We start from the raw sequence: 22354 nt of genomic DNA on the forward strand, positions 1-22354 counted from the left end.
AACCAATTCATTTTATTTTTATTTAGTCAGATTTATCTGATTAAATTTAATTTTTTATTGCTTTTGGAAATTGAGGCACTATTAGACAAGTTTTCCTTGTTCCCAGATGTTAGAATTATTATTCATGTTTCTTCTAATACATGTATAGGTACATTTTTTTTACATTTGGTTTTTGGATCCATTTGGAATTTATCCTGACTGTGCCGTGTGATGGGAGATATTAATTCAATTTTATTTTTGACCAAATGGCTATCAGTTGTCCCAACACAACTTATTTACAAGTCTGTCATTTCCCCTGTTAATTTGAGATGCCACCATCATTTACTAAATATCCATAGGTACCTAGGTCTATTTCTATTTTTACACAATATCACACTCCTAATTGTAGAGGCCTTATAACGTGGTAATATCCGATTAGGCTGTCCCTCACCATTGTTCTTTTTTCAGAGGGTATTGTGGCTATTCTTATTTTCCCATATGCACTTTATAATCAACTTGTCTAATTCTAGAACAATATGTGTCGATACTTTTATTTTAGAAGACAAACTTCTTCATTGAGTCTTTTGAGCCAAAACTCTTATTAGTCTTGTTGGCATATGGCTTTCTATTTGTCTAAGTATACACTTGGCCTTTCAGGAGGTTTTCCCCATACAGGTTTTGCATATTTTTTCCTAAGCTTATCCCCAATTATTCTTTCTTTCTTTCTTCTGGTTTTTTGTTTTGTTTGTTTGCTTGCTTTTTGGTTGTTGCTATTGTAAATTCGGTATTCTCTTCTATTATATCTTGTAACTTTATCACTGGTTATTTGCATATAGGAAGGCTCTTGATTTTAGTGTGTTAATTTTATATCTTGTTACTTTAGTAAATGATCTTTTAGTTTTCCCATGGAACCCTATGGGTTTTCAGATGTATAATCATTATCGTCAGCGCATAAGAGAGAACCGAAGAAGGTGAAAAAGCAGGCAGAAACCACCAGGTTGACCCTTGAGAAGTGTGTGTAGAAGAGGTACCTTCCTGAGTCGGGAAGGACCTCGGGAGAACATCCTTTTGAGGCATCTTGAACATCAAAGGTGCAGAAACCCAAATAAAAGTGAGAGTGGAAAAAACATGGGATTTCCCTAGCACAGGTAGGCTCGCCAAGCCTCGACCGCCCATCGGGTCGGGGGAAGTGGAGCTACTAGCCGGCCGAAGAGGAGCAGGAGAAAACAATATCGCGAAACCGCAGGCCTGTAAGTCTTCAGCTGTCCTCTCACATGGGCGCGCGGGAGATCTACCGATTTGCGAGCCCCTCCCGCTCCCTTCCTAGAGCGGCGGCGGAAGTGAACCGGTTTCCGCACTTCGCGGCCGCTTCCGGCCTCTTTGGGTCGGTGTTGGTGGGTTCCGGTGTCGAAGCGGTTCGAGGCATCAACCCCTAGTCCCCAGAGAGAAACCGCTGCTGGCGTCCTGGGGCTGCGGGTGAGCGGTCCTGTGCTGCGGACGCGGCGGGCGGGGGTGCTACGACCTTCTCGGCCCCGGCTGGAGTGGGGCGGCCTCCGGGCCTCACTTGCCTAGGTGGATCCGCGAGAAGCTCCTTGACGCAGAAGCTAGTCCCGACCCCCGATCCCTCGGAGAGTGGGTCGGAGCCCGGGGATGAAGGAGAGACCCGGCTGTGCGCTCCATTTCTCCCGGGATTGTCTCGCGCGGTGTACCCTTCTTGAATTATGCGCCTTCTGACAGTTCTGAACAGTCTTGGGTCACAGACGCTTACTGGCGTTCTAGGGCCTCTTTCCTGGGCCTGCCTTTAGATTTAAAATCACAGAACGCGAGGGTAGAAGAAAGTCTTAAAGACCAATGTCTCCAGCCTTTTCGCTTGATAAATGAAGAATGAGGAGCAGAGAGATGAGGCCACTGAGGGAATAAATTCGTGACTTTGCTGCTTTTATGACTTCATGATTTCCACCAGACATCTGGGTATTTAAAAATTTTAAAAAGCAGCTAATTAAGGATGTCTCAACTTTTCATTATTATTTATTTTCTGTAAATGTTTGTTTATTCCATTTAATTGTTCTTTTTTCTATCATCGAGTGGAAATGTTTCCTACTAAGTCTTACTCTTCTTTCTTAGAGTCCTGAAACAACTTAGCACCTTTTACTTAATATTTCTCTTTAAATTAGTCTATTCTTGAGTCTTTTTTATCAGAGTATTTTCCTGCGTATAGAAAATTAACTGGAGGAGGCTTTCAAAGTGCATTTTTAAATTCTTAGAATTTGCAGTTTTTGTTTATGGTGTAGTTTGTGTTAATGATGATGGCTTCTTCTTCAGTTCCAGCCAGAAAGAGACGGCACAGGAGATCTTGCTTGAAGCATTCATAAGCTTTTGCACAGCTATGATGGCATCTACTTGGTCCATCCAGGCCAACAAGGACCAGGATGAACTTTTGGAAATAAAGATAGAGGAAGAGGAGGTGGAGGAGGAAAATAAGTATACCGCCAGACAGGATCAGAACCTGCAAAAGAACACCACCCACAGCAGGGAGGTCTTCCGACAGTACTTCAGGCAGTTCTGCTACCAGGAAACATCTGGACCCCGTGAGGCTTTGAGCCAACTCCGGGAACTTTGCCATCAGTGGCTGAGGCCAGAGACCCACACAAAAGAGCAGATTCTGGAACTGCTGGTGTTGGAGCAATTCCTAACCATCCTGCCCGAGGAGCTCCAAGCTTGGGTCCAGGAACAGCATCCACAGAGTGGGGAAGAGGTGGTGACTGTGCTGGAGGATTTAGAGAGAGAGTTGGATGAGCCAGGATATCAGGTGAGAACAAAGATGTGGTTTCTGTTTGAGAAAAGATGAATTGGGGATTTCTAGGCCAGAATGAAGCCTAACATTATTTCACAAAACGTATTCTTGACACTTTGGTGCATCAGAAAGGGGCCTGAGTGTCGCAGAACATTGGTTAACATAATCCTAACTTATTTATATCTTTTCTATAGAAGGATCATGTATTTCTGCATTAAGCTACAAAATTCTGTTTGATGAAATGCTGCCCAGAAACATTAGAAACAGAAGACTTGTAGGACAGAGAGAAAATGTTAGAGAGATGATGGTAACAAGTTGGGCAGCAGCCTCTTGAAAGGGGCATCACTTCTGCTGAACAATACAAATAATTAAGAAATAAGGTTTTGCAGATATATCCACTGCCTTGTCTCCATTGAAGGATTAAAAGATGGAGAAATCAAAGTTACCATCTCAGAGGAATGAGATGTAGGAGCAGAGTGGAAAGTTAGGAGGGAGGGGCAGGTCATGGGACCCATGTTTCTTTGAGTAGTTGAAAGCCCAGTTAAGTTTGAAAGGTGAGATGTGAGTAGAGAGTTGAGCACAGAGAGTCCAGGACCTTGAATATCAACCTCTGGAGTTTAGATTTTATTCTGTAGGACAGAAGCTCCTAATCTGTTATCTCTGAGTCTAAATGAATATTACTAACGCCAAGATATACAAAAGAACCAAATTACGTAGGACTATTTTGTTTTGTTTTCGTGTTGATAAAAGACAGTGGTTTTCACCCGGTGACAATTTTTTACCTCAGAGGGCATTTGGCAATGTCGTGGAACATTTTTGGTTGTCTTAACTGCGGGAGGTACTACTGGCATCTAGTGGCTAAAGGACAGGGATGCTGCTAGATATCTCACAGTGGAAAGAACAGCCTTATACAACAAAAAATTATTTGACCCAGCATGTCAATAGAATCAAGACTAAAAAAGCTTGGTGTAGACAGTATAAACGGTGAAATAATGAAAAGGAAATATAATCTAGCATTGAAGTACAAAGACTGAAGAGGAAAGGAGCATGTGGCAAAAAATATCTAAGTTTAAAATAGGGTCATGAAGGTGACTGTGAAGGAAGAGGCATGTCTTAGGTAAGAATTAATTGAAAATGATGACAGAGTAGAGGTATAAAGAAGGGAGAAAGAATGGAGAACTCTTTATTGAGCAGTCTATTCTAGGCTAAGCAGTAGGGATTTCAAGCTTGAAAGACTAGCATAACGGAGACACTTCTAACAGAGTTCAAGATTGTAGGTGAAGGTGGATTGGGAAAAGTTCATTCATTCAGCAGATATTTATTGACTATCTGTTGTTTACTAGGCACTGGGAATGCACCAGTGAACAAAGTGTAGGGGGTTGCTGTTCTTACGGTGACAGATTTTAGTCTACTGGGAGGAGACAGACAAGTAAACAAAAAATCAACAAATGTATAATACATCAGGTGGTCATAAATTCTATATTTAAAGAAGCAACAGTAAAGCAGAGAAAAGGAATAGTGAATGAAATGAAGAATGTGTTGTTTTCAATAGACTGGTCAGGGAAGTGTTTTCAGATAGGGTGACATTTAGAGCAGAGATCTGAATTAAAAGAGCAAGCCATGCAGCCATCTAGGATAAGAGTGTTCAGGCAGGGGAAATATCAGTAGTAAATGGATAGGTCCTAAGGTGACAATGTGCTTGTCATGGTAGAGATGTGTTTGTCAAGGAGGAGATGAAATCAGATAGTTATAAGAAGATCAAACCATACACGTGATTTGTAGGCCATTATAAGGAATTCGGATTTTATTCTGAGACGGAAAGTCATTGGAGAGTTTTAGCAGAAGAGAGATTTAATCTGACTTAAATTTTCACATAATTACTACCTGCTATGTTGGAAAAGTTCTACATTGGGGCTTATGGTGGGACTAGGGGAGGCATAGGGGACAAAGTTAGAAGCAGGGAAACCAGTTTAGGAGGCTGTGGCTATAAGCAATAATCCAGGCAAGAGATGCTGGTGGCCTGGACTAGGATAGTAGCAGTGGAAGTGGTGAGATGTGATTGGATCCTGGATACATTTTGAAGGTAGAGCTTGAGAGGATTTGTTTCTGTATAAGTTGCGGGATATGAGAGAACGTGAGTTAAAGATTATGCCAAGGTTTTTAGTCTGAACATCAGGTAGAATGGGTTTGTCATTCACTGAGATGGTAAAAGGAATCAAGAGTTAGGTTTTGGATGTGTAAATTTTGAGATTCTTATTAGAATCCTAGTGGAAAGTTTGAGCAAGCAACTGGATATAAAAAGTTGGAATTCAGTAGGGGGAATCTGTGCTAGAAATATAAAATTGGGACTTGCCAGAATATGGGTGGTATTTAAAGCCATGAGACAAAAAGGGATCATCAGGGGAGTAACCAGCAGTGGAAACTGGGGAGTGGCCGGGTAGGTAGGAAGAGAACCGAAAGAAAGAATGGGATTTTCAGGTGCAGGCAAAAGTAATTTGGTTTTAGTCATGTTGAGTTTGTATTGCCAACCAGTCCTTTCCCTTGAGGGTTACTGAGGGTAGCTAGTGGAGTTTACAGCCGAAGATCCAGGGACAGAAGGCACAGTTCACTATACTGGCCTTTTTTTGCTTCCCCGTCCCCAAAATTTGAAGTATCAAAATAACTTTTTCTGTACATCTGAGATAGTACCTGCTGATTTTGGCTCTTATTCTGAGGGAGAGATTACAAAATGAAACTATGTCAGAGAAATAGAGCCAGTGTATGGTGATTTCTTATTTACAAAATTTAGCCATTGAAGGGGATGGGGAAGTAACTTGAGGGCCTGTCGTATGCCAAGGCCTTGTGCGAAGCGCTTTACATGCATGGTGTCATAATCTCAGAGTAATTTCTAGCCCATGGTGACAGAGCTACTAAATTAAGGATCAGAGTAAGTAACTAGAGTGATTCCAGATCCCTGCTTTTTATAATACCATGCTGGGGAAACCTATTACTTTTAAATGCAAGAGGAAATGGGCCCATGGAGTAGTGGAAGCTACAGAATGGCTGAAATTGCTGAGTAAATGAGTCAATTGAAGGAGCAGGGGTCAAAGGGAAGCGGAAAAGGATGAGATTGAAGGCAAAAGTAGATACAAGCCTTGAAAAAGAAAAGACATCTTCCTCTAAGATACAAGGGAAGGAGAAAAGTATGAGACTGGAGATAGATAAAGTGAAGGGGAGATGATTTTTTGAGATGATTGTGATCTTAGATAAATAGAAAATAAGATCATCTTCCCAGAAAGAAGTAGGATGGGGACCTCAGAAGAGCAGAGTCTGTTATAAACAGCTTTTAGAGTAAATATGGATGAGATTTCGCTCCTTTTCCTCTTTACTTTATTTTCACTTTCTCCCTTTACTTTTCCCCTTTCCTTTCCTTCTTTCTCACTTCTGTTTTATTCCCCCTAAGTTCTTTTCCCCTCCTTTCTGCCTCTTTTTACCTTTTTTTCCTTCTCTCTTTTTTTTTTTTCTCTTTCACTCCTCCATTTCTTTGAGCATAGACAAAGAAGTAAAAGGGGCACAATCAACATTTTTTAACTGTTACGAATAGAGGGAATTACTTCCAGCTGGGGAAGGGAAGGTTTCTCAGAGGAGGTGACATTTATGTTGGCCTTGAAGAATGAGTAGGATTATGGTAAGCTGATATCTGGAAAGAAGTTTATTTCAAGTTTCAGAGAGCTGGGTGCCACTGCCATGAATAGTATACTGTTCTGTTTAATGTTATCAGAGTGAGTATCTCAGTTACATCTCATCTACCTCAGGTCTCAGTCCACACTGAGGAACAGGAAATGTTCTTGCAGGAGATGGTAGCTCTAAGAACAGAACAAGAACCCAGAATGTCCCTCCCGTCTGTGAAAACCCAGCTAAAGTGTGAATCTCCAGAACTTGAATCCCAGAAGAAGCAAGGTAAAGAAGAAAGACCCACCTTGGGAGGAAGGGGAAGATGGGGCTAACACAGGACACTGGGGCTCTTTTGTACTTTGTGCTGTTCCTGATCATTAAAGTCAGGAAAGTCTCTCTAGAAATCTGACAGCTCATGCGTAGACCTCAGGCAGCCTGGTTTGTCACTCTACAGCTCTTTTTTTCTCTTTATATTAATATTTTTTAAGTTCTGGCTGTATTTTATTTGAAATCACTTAGTTTAGTTCTTCTGACAGTTATTTTCCTCTGTACTGACCTCCCTGCTATTTTAAGCCTTTATCCTAACACACATCCTCCAATTCGACTATCTCCTGCCTCCTTCAGTTAAATAAACCTTTGCTCCATGATGTCTGCAGCTAACTCTCAGATGGTACAGGGGGAAAAAAAATGTGTGTGTGTGTATTACTCTTATAAAAAGAAGGAGTAATAAAGCAAATGGGGTAGAATGTTCAGTTAGTGAAGGGGTGAAAGACTCAGTACCTTCCTTATTTCTACTTCCTCTATTTTTTTTTCATTTAATTTTTTTAAATAGATGAAAATTCACATGGTTCAAAAAATAATAATTTAAAGTTACCCCGTGAAAAGTTTTCATTCCACTCAATTTCCCTAGCCATTTGGTCTCCTTACCCCTATTCTGAAATAGGTTGTCACTGTTACTAGTTTCTTATGTGTCCTTCTAGAGATTTTTAAATCATATTTGTATGTTTTATATATTCAAATATATTTTCCTCTCTTTATCACTAAGATTGTAGAACCTTGCATTTTTTATTTCTTAACAGCTGCTTAATATTAAAATGTATGGATAAATCATGCAATTAACTTCCCCTGCTGATGACATTTAAGTTAGCCCCACTCTTTTATTGTAACAAATAGTGCTGTGGTAAATAACTGTATGTGTGAGTATATCTGTAGCATAAATTCTTCTGTGTGGAGTTACTAGGTCAAAGGTTTTATATATATATAGTTGTAATGTTTATATATATTGTCAAATTGCCCTCTATAAAGCTTGGGTCAATTTACACTCCCACTGGCAATGTATGATATCCATGTCGTGAACATAGTGTTATATCAAGCTACTGGCAAATCTGATGGGTGAAAATTATACTCAATATTGTTTAAATTTGCTTTTCCTTTATTGTGAGGTGGAGCATCTTTTCTTGTGTTTAAGAACTATTGTGTTTCCTTTCCTGGAAACCGTCAGTTTTTTTCTTTGCCAAGTTTTCTATTGGGTTATTGGTCTTTTCCTTAACAGTTTTTGGAGTGCTTTGTTTATTAGTCTGTCGTGTATTCTAGTGCCATTTTATAGTCATGCAGGAACTCTAGGTTCTTATGTAATTTTTCATTTGAATAATTTTATGTTGCCTAGTGAAGTTGCTGTTTGCTATCACAAGAAACTAGTTAACATTTATGATCCATTTTTAGTTTCAGATGTTGAGACTGGAAATGAGTATAGGAATTTAACTCTAAAGCAAGAAGTTTCTGAAGAAATGAAACCATATGGGAATATATCTAGCAAATTTGAAAATGAAATGTCTCAGTCAGCTAGGTATGAAAAAACTTATGAACCTGAAGAAAAAATAGGAGAGCCTTCTGGATACTCCAGGGAAGATAAACAACATACATGTGATGAAAATGGAGTAAGTTTGACTGAGAACTCAGACCTCTCTGAACACCACAGAGTCTGTCCAGGAGAAAAGCCTTATGAATGTGATGACTGTGGAAGAGCTTTTAGTCAACACTCATGCTTTGTAGAACATCAGAGGATCCATACTGGAGACAGGCCCTACAAATGCGAAGAATGTGGAAACACTTTCCGTGGGAGAACTGTGCTTATTCGACACAAAATAATACACATGGGAGAGAAACCATATAAATGTAATGAGTGTGGCAAAGCCTTTGGCCGGTGGTCAGCTCTTAATCAGCATCAGAGACTTCACACAGGAGAGAAACACTACCACTGTAATGAATGTGGCAAAGCCTTTAGCCAGAAAGCAGGTCTCTTTCACCATCTCAAAATCCACACAAGAGACAAACCTTATCATTGTACTCAGTGTAATAAAAGTTTTAGTCGGCGTTCAATTCTTACCCAGCATCAAGGAGTCCATACTGGGGCAAAGCCCTATGAGTGCAGCGAGTGTGGAAAGGCCTTTGTTTATAACTCCTCCCTTGTTTCCCATCAGGAGATCCACCACAAAGAAAAATGCTATCAGTGTAAGGAATGTGGGAAGTCCTTCAGTCAGAGTGGCCTTATTCAGCATCAGAGAATCCACACTGGGGAGAAACCCTACAAATGTGATGTATGTGGAAAAGCCTTTATCCAGAGGACAAGTCTTATAGAACATCAACGAATTCACACTGGAGAGAGACCCTATAAATGTGATAAGTGTGGAAAGGCTTTCACTCAAAGATCAGTCCTCACGGAACATCAGAGAATCCACACTGGAGAGAGGCCCTACAAATGCGATGAGTGTGGGAATGCCTTCCGAGGAATCACCAGTCTCATTCAGCATCAGAGAATCCACACTGGGGAGAAACCCTACCAATGTGACGAATGTGGCAAAGCCTTCAGACAGAGGTCAGATCTTAGTAAACACCAGAGAATCCATAATAGAGGTGGTCCCTATAAATGTAAAGAGTGTGGGGAGTCGTTTAGGCAGAACTCAGCTCTTATGCTACATCAGACTACCCACAAAGGAGAAAAATCTGGTTCTGTGTGAAGACTGCAGGGAAGCTGTCTCACAGAGTGCAGGCTGGAGGGAAATACGAATTTTGAGGTGATTTAGGACAAAATGTTAGTCACTATTGCTGTAAGGTAACTTTGGATATTTCATTAAAAATACACTCTGCTGCCCATTTCATTAGGTGCTGTGGAGAACCAGGAGCATAACAGCAGATTCTTTTTCTCAAAGAGTTTACAACCTAGTTTGGGATATATAAGGTCCACCTGTTTAGTCAAGACTAGGACAGTAGAATTGATGCTCAAAGTAGTGTAGAATTAAAGTGGCACTTGGCAAGCTATAAATTCTGAAGGACAGATCACTGTTGCCTGAAGTGGTCAGGAAAGACTTTAAGATAAAGGTTTGATGGGGATATTTGGAAGGCAAAAGGGAGAAAACATTTAGGGTAGAACAACTGTAAGCAGAGTGCATGTAGTTTGGAAGCATCAATGACAAGACTAGCCAGCCTAAAGTAGAGAGTTCATTCAAATTGGGCAGTTGATGGCACTACGTTGGAAACAGCTTGAGGACAGACTCTGGGAGGGTTGGAATGCCAATAATTTCACCTAATACTTTGACACAAAGCACTTTTCTCATTGAATTCCTAAAATATTTCTATAAATTAAAATCATTCTCCATTTTAAAAATGAGGATACTCTTGCTTATGGAGATGGTGACATAGCTACAATATCACACAAAGGAAAAGACCAGCAGCTTAAGTGCAGTTTTGTGACTTCAAGTCCTGTTCGTTACACTAGTGATTCCTCAACATCAGTGAACATCAGAGTCACCTGTGGAGCTTGTTTAACATACTTGAGTCCCAGTCACAGATACTATGCTTCATTAGGTCTGAGATGGGGATTGAGAATCTTCATTTTTATAGCTCCACAGTCACCTGATGTACTCTAAATTTTGAGAAACATTGCGCTGAATCACTGCTGCCTTTGTGGTTGCCAGTGAAGTGAGGAAGCATGAACACAGGCCGCTGCAGAATTTTAGCATGAGGAAAGCCCTTCAGGGGACATAAGCCACCAGCTCTTTACAATAAACAGGGAATTAGACCACCATCATGCCTAAACACTAGGTCTTCGAGATGGCCTTTCTGTCCCTTCAAATTTAAATGTTTCAAAAAAGACTGACCTATATTCCAAGGCTCCCAAGGTTCTTCAGAGTGCAAGCCTTGTGTGTGTGTGTGTTCAGGGGCGGGGTGCTGGTGTTCTTCCCTGTTTACACTTCCCGTTTTTCCCACATCTGTAGTTACCATTGTGTTCTGAATCCCCTAATAATTTCTTGTGAGAACTGGCCTATAATTTTTTGGTTTGTATACCGTCTTGAGCACATAAAAGAGCCAAAGATTAGTGATTCTTTGCCTTGGGGCTTCAGAAAAAAACAAATCAACCAAAAACTGGTTGACATTACCCCTATATTACTGAGTAAACAATTCTGTTTTTGATGAGAACCTGTGATGATCATTGTAGTGGATAGCAGGCAAGCCACAAAGAAGTACACATAGCTCCTGGTCTGCTTATCCTTCTATTTACAGAAGTCATATTTGATCTCTACTGAGATGTCCTTTTATTTCTTTCCCTTTCTACATTGCCACAGCAAACTCCACAATTTCTAGGACTGCCTTCCCACCTCACCCCACACAACTTCAGTCCCCTCATCTCCCTTCACCTCTAGCTGGTCAGTGGGTTTGAAGTGGTAGGATAGTGACAAAAGAGGAAGGAGAGGAAAAAGAAGGGTAATCACCATTCTTTAACTATTCCTAACTACCTTTCTGCCCAGCCCTGTCTTCATCCCGTCTCTCTACTCCTATAATATACCCTACCCCAATTTCCCTAGCACCCTAGTCTCTTGCCCCTCTGTCCGTAATCCCTATATAGGACATAGGAATATCACTGGTTTGGAACTAGAAGAGTCCCTAGTCCTATAAAAATATATATGTTCCTAGCTTTCTAAATTGTAATTGTGAACACATTTTCCCATGAAAATGATAATGGTGTTAGTGCTATAACTTAGGCACATTATGTGTCACATTGGCTTTTGGGATTAGATTTACATTGACTGTGGGAAAACTTTCTGAGTTCACAACATAGGAAAGCAAATGAACATTTAAAAAACAGCTCATTCACAAGTTGAGGACTGCTTAGACTTTTTCATAAGACCAACACTGGAGTTGTGCACCAGGCATTGAGGCAGCTAGGATTGGAAACCTAATTTTTTTTTTATGTCTGGGAAACGAACAAGGATCCTAGAACTGAGCCTTGAGAGCTCTGTAGCTTTAAGTATATGAGGCCTATTCCCTACCTAAGGTTACCCTGTCTCAAATTTCTCTCATGTAAGTTCGTCTCTTTGGAGGGGACTTGACTTAGTAACAAGAGCTTCCATGAGAACATCTCTTTACCAAACTGATGCTGTCCATGCTTGTCATCTAATCTGATTTCACAAACATGTTTTCCAAACTGAAATTGCTCTTCATAATGTCAGAGCCTCTCTCTTTAATCTGACTGCTGAATGGAATACAGTCCTTATTTTAAACTTGCTGTCTACTCTCCATGCTGTTACTTGAAGTCTCTCCAGTTCAGCTTCTGCTTAACATGTTCTGTCAGTGCACACAGGTTCCTCCATTTGCCTATAACTCTAAGTAATATTATAAAGGAACCATAAACAAAGGCCCAGAACAATGGAATATGCCTATTACATAGAAGAATACAGTTCATAACTTATTTTAAAAGAAATGTGGGAGTTTTGTTCTGGTGGTTTCTTGTGCTTAAATACAGTTGTAGAACCAAAAAAAATGGTGGAGTGGCATGGGGTTTCCAGGTGGGCATCAAAGGGGATCAAACTAGTCCTAGATAAGGAGAAGATACAAGGTTACTATCTGGAACTAAATTGGCCACACAGCGAAGTTGAAGGCCCTGAGGGGCAAGTGGAGGACATGACGTGTTAGATGTGGAATTGGAGAGTGCAGTGAATAGAAAATGCCTTCAGATGAAGTCAGGAGTACATCTTTATGTATAAAAGATGTGGTGTGACAATGACAGGACCTAGGAAATCAGGGTCCCTTGAAGCAGTTCATCTATGTGGATTTTTAAATCATTAATAACAGGAAGCAGGATGGAAAGAAAGAGTATGAAAGCAAAGCAAGTCCACAAGAGAAATAATGGCAGCCAGTAATATAACAGCCAGGTAGAACAACTGGTATAAAACTCAAATGAATCATGAAGCAGCAGCTTAGAAATAACATTAAGGATGAGAATAAGATTGACTAGCCTCTGTTTTCTAATTGATTGAAGGTAAACAAGATACTGAGTGTGTAAGGCAAAAAGCACCTGGAGAGGTTGGGGAGAATCAAATTTCTAAAGCAGTGAAAAGTAAAATGAGCTTAAACATGGGCTTTGGATGAAAAAGTAACCTGACAATCACAAAAGGGTTCCAGAGAGTGTAATAGAAAGGGACTGTGAAAGGAAGGAAGATGGGCCCCTTTTGAAAAAAATCAAAAGCAAAAAAACAAGGGTGCTGAGCAGGGCTCTGGGGTTGAGAAATCTCATGGGCATGGTGAGGATGGAGGTGGAGAGCAATCAGATAGAAGCACTTAGAAAAGCTCTGCACTCTTATACTCAGAACAGAAGTAGCCTCTTTTGTTAATATCCAGTGATTGATTGTAAAGTTGTTAACAGTCAAAGTCTTATTATTGGCAATCTTTAGGAGTAGAGGAAAGGATTTATTAACAGTATTATGTAATTGTTAACTGCTTACTAAGGGCCAGACATTAGTAAATGCTTTACTCACATTATTTCATTTTTAACTGGGGGAAACAAATCAATAAAGCTGCTTGAGGTCACAAAGTTAGTATGTGGTAGGACCAAGATATGAACTAAGCAGTTCCAGAGCCCACTCTTCCTCTGTTTATTTCAGATGAATGAACTGCATGTTGCAGTGGTATTCAGTGCTTTGAGTTATTACCTGTAGAAAATTTTCAATTCCTATCAGTATTCTGGAAAATACTTAAGAAACTCTATAGAGTCCTGGGTCCAAACACCAAAGGTAATAATATCCCCATCCTCTTGCATACTAAATCTTGGATGAAGTTTGGGCCAGCATAAATATCAGCCCTAATTCTTGTTGCCTGCACAGTGAGGGTGTCTGTGGGAGACACTTCACTTTAAAGATGAGCTCTTTATAGGAAATGATCACACTCCTAGCTTAGAACCATTATTCTCTGCATTATTCTGACAGAATAAGGGATATCTGACTAATATAAATCATAAAGATTAAAGAGATGTCCCCATTATGGATCTATCCAATAACTCACTATGGATATACCTTTGATGAGGGTTTTAAAAAGTTTTTATATTTGTATCTAGTACCACTTCTTGGATTTAAAAAAACAGATAAGTATATATTATATAAAATAGTTATTTCAGATGCCCCTTCTGACTCCACAAGCACAGAATTTATTTGAGCAACAAGTGTTTGTTTAATATAGGGATAATCATTTTGATAACTTTAATTGAACTTTTTCAACTTTCAACCTTTCATACTGAAAATTTTACATTTTAAAGCCCCTCCAGCAGTTCATCATTTTATTAGAATTTCTTTGGGTCCTCTCTCCTTCCGATGTTTCTGGGTATACTGGTAAGGAGTTCTTGCACATTATTTCTTATACATAGTATTTTTATATCATTCATATATAAAAAGGTATGGATATATTTTATATAAAATATGTTTTTAATTTTTACTTTATACATATACTTTTATATACATATAATTTGATTTTGACAAAGCCAACCACGATAAGTATTTTAAACTTCTCAGTTGCTTAGCTTCCTAGCCCACGTTGTGAGATCATTATTGAGAGCCAGCCTTATCCCTTGATTTCTTGTAAACAGATGATTCCCTTCCCACACTTACAAAAGACCTTTTCCAGGTCTGAAAACCCATCAATCAAGGCCCCCAGAGTTTTCACCCATCACAGTTCAAGGTGATCTTTGGGGAATATATATTTGCACTACCAATCATCTTCATAAGCCCAAATGGCCTGGTCCTGGGCGTCCCGAGGATTCCTAAGAGGAGGCCATTTGTTACCTCTGATTTATGCAGATCGTCATTATTCCTGTCTAAGCTTGATATGCGTATCTTACTTTTGGATCTAGCGCCTCAGCTCAGCCTACTTAAGTGAAATATTTAAGAGTAGGTATATCACCATTTCATCCCTGATAAAGGAGGAGGAAATTTAGGAACTCTACAGCTTGCTGTAGCCAAACTCTAGCTCAATGACTTTGAGCAAGCGACTTAATCTCATTTCCTCATAATGTAAAATATCGATAATAGTACCTACTTCTGCCTGGGGAGCTGCAGACCTAGGGAGGATAATTGTTATATGGATAAATGGGGGGTTTATATAAAGTGCTTAGAACAGTGGTTAGCACCTAAGTGCTTTATAGCCGTTTGCTATTGTTCTGTTGCCGTGGGCTCTCTCAAATGCGTTGCCTCTAGATGCTCCAGCCCCAGGCCAGAAATTACCTGTAACTACGCTGCATTTTTCCCAGGACTGCTGCGTTGTTGTTGCTGCTGGGATTAAAGTTCCCCCTCAGGTCTACTTTTACTTTCTTACCTTGGGAACTAATGAACAGTGGCTGGCAGGAGATAAACATCGCCTCAACTGGCAAGGAAAGATTTTCCTATCTTTTGTCTCCACCCCTGTTAGAGATAATTAGCAGCTAAGGTCTTTCCCTTTTTGTCTGAGTTGCTCTTCTGAAGTTCTGCCGCGGGAAGGCGGACCCTGGGCGGAGCCTGCCGTGCCCCAGCCTCAGAGCGCAGGCCCCTGGAGTTAACCTGACCTAGTTTCCCGAGCCTGCGCTACTCAGCAGAGGCGGGGATGCTGCCAGACAACCACAGAGAGGAGAGAACCTCCAGATTCCTAGAGGAGACCTGAGGGTGAGGCATTGTTGACAGGCGCAGGCCTAGAACTGTCAACTGTTTTGGCGTTTGGGTCGTAGGTGGTGGTGATAGCGGGTTCCTGGACTCCGGCTTCGACTCAGTGTGTGATCCGGCCGTTTAGGAATTCCGGTGAAGTTCAGTCGGACGAATTGAGGTGCAGGCGAAAGTTAAAGGTGGCCTCCAAGTCCTTAGTTGTCTTAGGTTATTGGGGCTGTTGAGAAAAAGAGGAAGGTATGGAATCCCAATTTGGTTAAAGGAAAATTGGGTTCCTTTGAGATGATCCCCCTCATGACTCCCTAGAATAAGTCGGAGCACAAGGAACGACACAGAATCCACTTTTAGCAAATTACTTAATCCCTCTTCTTCAGTATCATTCATCTGTCAGTGGAATGAGAAAATCTGCTTAGATGAGTAAATTCACAGTCAATTTTCAATAAATATTAGCCGTTATTTTCTGATCTCTAATGTTCTTCACCATTTGGGATTCTTAGAAGGGGAGAACCAAAGGGAGGAGGGTCATGGTCTTTCTCTCAAGCTTTATTAACTTAAACTAGGAAGTAAGAGATTATAGCAGATAGTGTTTACTAATAATTTGCAGTCACTCCCACTCTGTCTTCTAATTTTTTTAGCTTTCTGACAGAATTCCTTTTTTATTTCAGTGCTTTGTCAGGTAAGTGAGTTCTTGGGTAAGAGCTAAAAATTTAGAGTTTCTGTTAACAGTGTTGTTCTATGCCTCAGGAAGAAGACTAGCTACAAGGATATACTTCTGAAAAATCATTGTGAACCCCAAGCTGGAGTGAATCTTCTCCTGAGCTCGCTTATTCCAGAATGGCAGTCTTCTTGCAGGAAAGATCTCTAATAGTGACTGATGGTAGAGGGAGAGGGCTGTGCCTGGGACCGAGAATCAGACTGGCAAAACAAAATCTTTCTTCCAACTTTAAGTTGTTGCTACCAGGAAATAGATACTTGGACCTCACAGGGCTGTCAGAAGACTCGGGGAGCTCTGCCCACAGATGCTGAGACCAGAAATACAGACCAAGGATCAGGTGCTGAAGCAGGTCCTGACCTCTGCCTGTAGAGCTGCAGACCTAAGTAGGATAATATCATTCAGAATGTAGAGAAGAGGCATCAGTTATGCTAGAGACAGCTTGAAGGACAAGCCATCAGGTGGGAAGGGTTGGGAGGATCATTTATGGCTTGACTAGTGAAAGCCTTCAGGAATAGAACAGAAAGCAGCAAAACAACTTTAGGAACCACCAGATGTCTCTGGAGCCATAACCCAGTATCTCCCTCATGGGCTTTAATTCTGCCGGGTATTCATGTACACCTCTGGAACCTTCTCTGCCTATATTGGGGTTTTTTTGTTATTTGGGGGGTTTTTACTGTAGGACAGCTTCAAATTCAATTTTCCAAGACCATCTTCATCCCATTGCTTTTAGGGCCCAGAAGGAACAAGGATAGAACAAGGTATGCTTATGGCAAGATAGAACCCTGGAATCAAAAGGTGTCAGGTCCAGTCTATTAAGACCCTATCTTAGTTTAACTCTTACGTTATTGCCTTATGAAATGGAAAACAGATGAGAAAAAATGTCTGCAGAGAAAGAAGACATCCTTGAAAAGAAGGTTTTTAGAACTCTTGTTAGTGTCCTTTCCCTGGAAACCTTGCTCCTACCCATCTCTTTGCCCAATTCTTTAGGTAGAAACTCTGAGTAATTGGGAGGTGTCTGTGTTTTGTTTTATTATTGTTTTGACTTATTCAACTCCTTTAGCTTCAAAATGTTTTTCTTCTTTTAATCCTGCATATTAACTGAAAAAATTATTTTCCCCACTGTTATTTTTCCAGTTTACTGATTTCCCCACATCAAAATAGTATGCATTTTGAAACTGATCTACCTATTGCTTCAAGTTAACTTTTATTATATGCCATTGTTTTTGATCCATTTAACAAACATTTATGGAGCATTTTGTTTGTCTATACTCGTGGCCTAGGTACATTCATTTGGTGTAAATGGTACTTTTAACTACCCTTTAGCAAATTAAAATTTCTCTTGGTTTCATGATATTCCCTTTTTTTAACCTCTAGATTCAAACTGATCTCCTCTTAACTTTTTTGATTATACCGTTCTGATTCTTTGTCACATTTTGTGAGAAAATTCTGTATGCTCTTCCAGTCTCTGTCCAGCTGTCTCTTCTCAAACTGGAACTTCACATGCCTTCATGCGTGCTTTTCAAAATTGAATTGGTAGTTTAGGGATACTGAAAAGGCATGCACTTTAGATAAAATTGGGTTTTATTTTTATCACTGTTTCTCATCGTAAGTCTCATGATCTCAGCAGAAGAGACAACTGACATTTGCATTGTCTGTGCATTTTTTTTAGATGGTGTTACTGAGAATGAAAATAAGGACTTGTCTCCAACACAAAAAAATTCTGAAGATGCTAAATCATGTGGGGGGAATCTGTAGAATTAAAACATCAATGCAGTAAGTTAGTAAAAGCTTTAGTTACTTGTGAGTCATTACTCAGCATTAGAAAGTACATACCAAAGAGAATGTCTCTGAGAGCAACACTTTGGGAAAAGCTTTTGTTTACAGTGGGTCCCTCCTTTCCCACTAGGAAATCCATCACAGGGGAAAATGCTATCAGTATAAGGAATGTGGGAAAGTCATATTGGACATCAGCCAAAGCAGCCTTATTTGATATCAGAAAATCCACATGAGCAAGAGACTGCATAAATGTGATGACTGTAAGGATGCCTTTATTCAGCATGGAAACCTTATAGAACCGTATGTGAAGGAAGTAGGAAGGAAGGCCTTCACCTAGAAGTCAGGACTGACTGCACTAGAGAATCTACATAGAAGATAGATCTTATAAACGTGATGAATGTGGAAATGTTTTCCACGGAATCACCAGCATTATTCAGCATTGGAGAAATCACACTAAAGAAAAACTGACAGTGTGATGAGTATGGAAAAGTCTTCAGATAGAGGTTGGACCTTAGTAAACAGCAGTGAGTCCATATTAGGGAGGCTCTTTTAAATGAGAAAATTGTGGGAAGTTGTACAGACAGACATCAAGCCTCAACAATAGTCTCCACGATATTGGAAAATTAATATAATGTAAATGGGCAAGATGTATGGGGAATGGGTATCTTAAATTTCCCATTGTAGCCACTAAAAACATTCAATGAACAACTCAAGTCAAGAAAAGGAAAAGTCAGAAGTTCTTTTCACTTCTCAAAGGAGTCTGTAAACAAGCAACCAGGACTTTTGAAGTTAAGATGTTTACCTGCATCCCTGGACTTGTGACACTATCTCTGAGATGATTATCTGTTTATTGGGGACATGTTATTTTCCAATGCCCACTCTAATCTCATACCTTAAATTCATTCAAGTGTAAACAATATTGTTTACTGTTTATTGTAACTATATATATATATTACATATACACACATATATATTATTTTTATGGGCTAAGTACGCTTGTATGAGTACACCAGGGCATAAAAATGACATTATTAAAGTTTCAGTAAACATAACGAAAGGAACCACATCACTGAATTGTTGGACGTTGGCTGCTTTCCTAAATTTGGCACTGCCTCTGTGTTCTCCCAACACAAGGCCATATAGGTGTCATTCACAGAGTATATGTTTCCCAGATTTGTTTTTGTTTTTGTTTTAAGATAGAAAAAGAGGGCTTCCCTGGTGGCACAGTGGTTAAGAATCCGCCTGCCAATGCAGGGGACATGGGTTTGAGCCCTGGTCCAGGAAGATCCCACATGCTGCAGAGCAGCTAAGCCCGTGCGCCACAACTACTGAGCCTGTGCTCTAGATCCCATGTGCCACAACTACTGAAGCCCGTGTTCCTAGAGCCCATGTTCCGCAACAAGAGAAGCCATCACAATGAGAAGCCCGTGCACTGCAACGAAGAGTAGCCATCGCAACTAGAGAAAGCCCATGCACAGCAACAAAAGACCCAACACAGCCAAGATAAATAAATAATAAAATAAATAAATTTATTTTTAAAAAAGATATTTCACATATAGCTTATTAACAGGTAATAATAGAGGTATTTTCCCTTATAGATAGCACATAATATCCTGAAGGCTAATACTTTATTATTATTTTCAGTTATAAAACCTACAGGCTAAAAGAGGAAAGAATCTTTTAGAAGCTCTTCTTCAGCAAATTGGCAGTGTAGCCCAACCTCTATGAAAATGAGGCTTATGGATTTTATAGTAGGTCACTAAATATAGGAACCACAGATTTCAAAACTGCAACGATTATTTCACAATTAGGAGTTTATATCTGCTGTATATGCCTAAATTTTCTGAATAGGTATTACGGTCACTTTTAAAAGATGGATTGTGTTCTATAAAAGGATTGTTCAGCATCCATAGAAACTACATTTTTTCCCCTTAATTTTATTATTATCTTGTATTACATGAAAGGCTTTCCTGACATTGAACCAATCTTGCGTTCCTGGAATAAATTTCACTTAGGCATGGTGTTTTCTTAATGTGTTTATGGGTCCTACTTGCTAATATTTTATTTAGTACATTTTAATTCAATATTTATGTAAAACTGGTCTAATTTTCTTTTATTCTGTATTTTTCAGGTTCAGGTTTTGATTTTATTTGCATCATAAAAAGGACTAAGTTTTTATTTTTTAATGTTCTAGAACAATTTGTAAAGCATTGAAATTATCTGGTTTTTGAAAGTTGTATTCTGATGTGAAACCAGCTGGGCTGGGTACTTTTTTGTGGGATAGTTCCATGGTAACTTTTTTCTGTTTCTTCTACAAAAATGGTCTATTTAGGCTATTTATAATGGGGGTCAATTTTGATAATCTATTATTTGCTTAGAAAGCTCTCCATTTTGTCTAGACTTTCAAGTTATTTGCCTAAAATCTGCAGTATAATCTGTTATAACTTTTAAACAGTTTTATTGAAGGAAATAGATACACAGTAAACTGCACAAGTATATGATTGAACATGACAGGTTTTTTTTTTTATTAAGGTAACATTGGTTTATAACATTGTATGTTTCATGTGTACAACATTATATTTCTACTTCTGTATACCCTACAGCATGCTCACCACCAAAAATTTAGTTTCCATCCATCACCATATTGTTGATCCCCTTTACCCATTTCACCCTCTTGTCAGTCCCTTCCCCTCTGGTAACCACTATTCTGTTCTCCATATTTACATGTTTGATTTTGTTTGGTTTGGTTTCTTCATTTATTTTGTGTTTTGGGGGTTTCTTAGTTTTTTATATTTCACAGATGAGTGAAATCATATGACATTTGTCTTTTTCCATCTGGCTTATTTCATTTAGCATATTACAAATGACAAGATTTCATCTTTTTCAATAGCTGAGTTATATTCTATCATGTATATATATATCACATCTTCCTTATCTATTCATCTGTTGAGCTTTTAGGTTGTTTTCATATCTTGACTACTGTAAATAAATGCTACAATGAACGTAGGGGTGCATATATCTTTTCAAATTAGTGTTTTCATATTCTTTGGGTAAATAACGAGAAGTGGGATAGCTGGATCATATGGTGGTTCTATTAATATTTTGAGGAATCTTCATACTGTCTTCCATAGGGGCTGCACCAATTTACATTCCCACCGACAGCACAAGGGCTCCCTTTTCTGCACATCCTTGCTAACACTTGTTATTTCTTGTCTTTTTAATAATAGCCATCCTGGGGCTTCCCTAGTGGGGCAGTGGTTAAGAATCCGCCTGCCAATGCAGGGGACACAGGTTCGACCCCTGGTCCGGGAAGATCCCACATGCTACAGGGCAACTAAGCCCTTGCGCCACAACTACTGAGCCTGCACTCTAGAGCCCGCGTGCCACAACTACTGGAGCCCGTGCTCTGCAACAAGAGAAGCACTGCAATAAGCCTGCACGCCACAGCGAAGAGTAGCCCCTGCTCAACGCAACTAAAGAACGCCCGTGTGCAGCAACGAAGACCTAATGCAGCCAAAAATAGATAAATAAATTTATTTAAAAAATAATGATAGCCATCCTAACAGGCATGAGGTGATAGCTCACTGTGGTTTTGATTTGCATTTCCCTAATAATTAGTCATGTTGAGCATCTTTTCATGTACCTATTGGCCATTTGTATGTTTTCTTTGGAAAAATGGCTACACAGCTCCTCTGCCCATTTTTTAATCAGTCAAAGGGACGACAGTTGAATGTCAGGCCAATAGGGGTAAGGCAGTGCCTTATTTAACAAATACAAATTACCTGTCCCTAGATGCTATATATGTAAAAGTCCGGTAATGTCAGCAACCAACCATATATGAGGTGTCAGAATTTTACAGATAAAGGGAATTGAGTCCACGGCCATAACAACCAATACTGGACATTGCCAGATAGAGGGTACAGAGTGTCTCCTTCAGCAAGGAAAGGGAAGTCCAGCTTAGAGAAGAGGTTCATTCAGTCTGTGTGGCCCAGGGTCCTTCAATCTTCTCAAGAGCAACGGAGTTTGGAGGCCTTCCTAGAATCCTACAATGGACTCAGAAGTGCATCCAGAAGGAAGGAAGTGCCAGTTTGCTGGCAAAGAGAGTCTTCTAGGGCAACAGGAAAGAAAGGATCGCTAAATTAAAAAAAGAAAGAAAAAGAGTATATCATAGGATACATAGGAAATAACCATATGGCTAGCAGTGGCAGAAAATACTGTTTATGTAATTGAAATCATACAGAGTATATTTTCTGACCACAATGAAACCAAACTAAAAAATAACAAACAAAAATCTCCAAATATTTGGAAACTAAGGAAAGTATTTCTAAATAATGCCCAGGTCAAGGAGGAAGTCTCAAAGGAATTTTTTTAAATACATAGATTGAAGGAAAATAAATACAACTATCACAGTATGTGAGGCACAGCTAAAGAAATGCTGACGGGGAAAATTATAGCACTAAATGCTTATATTAGAAAAGT

At 39.6% G+C, this 22354-nt stretch overlaps 1 protein-coding gene across 4 annotated transcripts; it reads left to right on the forward strand.

The window, feature by feature from the left end:
* Positions 1 to 1339: 1339 nt before the first annotated feature.
* Positions 1340 to 20869, forward strand: ZSCAN12 (zinc finger and SCAN domain containing 12). Of its 4 annotated transcripts, none has more exons than XM_059075432.2 (5): positions 1340 to 1455; positions 2302 to 2788; positions 6568 to 6712; positions 8150 to 9302; positions 16129 to 20869. In XM_059075432.2, the coding sequence occupies exons 2-5, from the start codon at positions 2366 to 2368 to the stop codon at positions 16247 to 16249; spliced, it is 1842 nt and encodes a 613-aa protein (XP_058931415.1). In that variant the 5' UTR covers positions 1340 to 1455; positions 2302 to 2365; the 3' UTR covers positions 16250 to 20869. The 4 variants fall into 4 exon arrangements, with proteins under 4 accessions (XP_058931415.1, XP_058931412.1, XP_066862709.1 ...); XM_067006608.1 differs by having other exon boundaries at positions 1363 to 1950; XM_059075429.2 differs by lacking the exon at positions 16129 to 20869 and having other exon boundaries at positions 1342 to 1455; positions 8150 to 10593.
* The last annotated feature ends 1485 nt before the right edge of the window (positions 20870 to 22354 follow it).

This window comes from Kogia breviceps, chromosome 10 (assembly GCF_026419965.1).
Source record: "Kogia breviceps isolate mKogBre1 chromosome 10, mKogBre1 haplotype 1, whole genome shotgun sequence".
NCBI lineage: Eukaryota > Metazoa > Chordata > Mammalia > Artiodactyla > Physeteridae > Kogia > Kogia breviceps.

Coding starts and splice junctions, on each gene's coding strand:
- ZSCAN12 (XM_059075429.2), top strand. CDS start 2,366: ATGATGGCATCTACTTGGTCCATCCAGGCCAACAAGGACCAGGATGAA. Junction 2,789..6,567: donor TGGATGAGCCAGGATATCAG/GTGAGAACAAAG, acceptor CATCTACCTCAG/GTCTCAGTCCACACTGAGGA. Junction 6,713..8,149: donor TGAATCCCAGAAGAAGCAAG/GTAAAGAAGAAA, acceptor ATCCATTTTTAG/TTTCAGATGTTGAGACTGGA.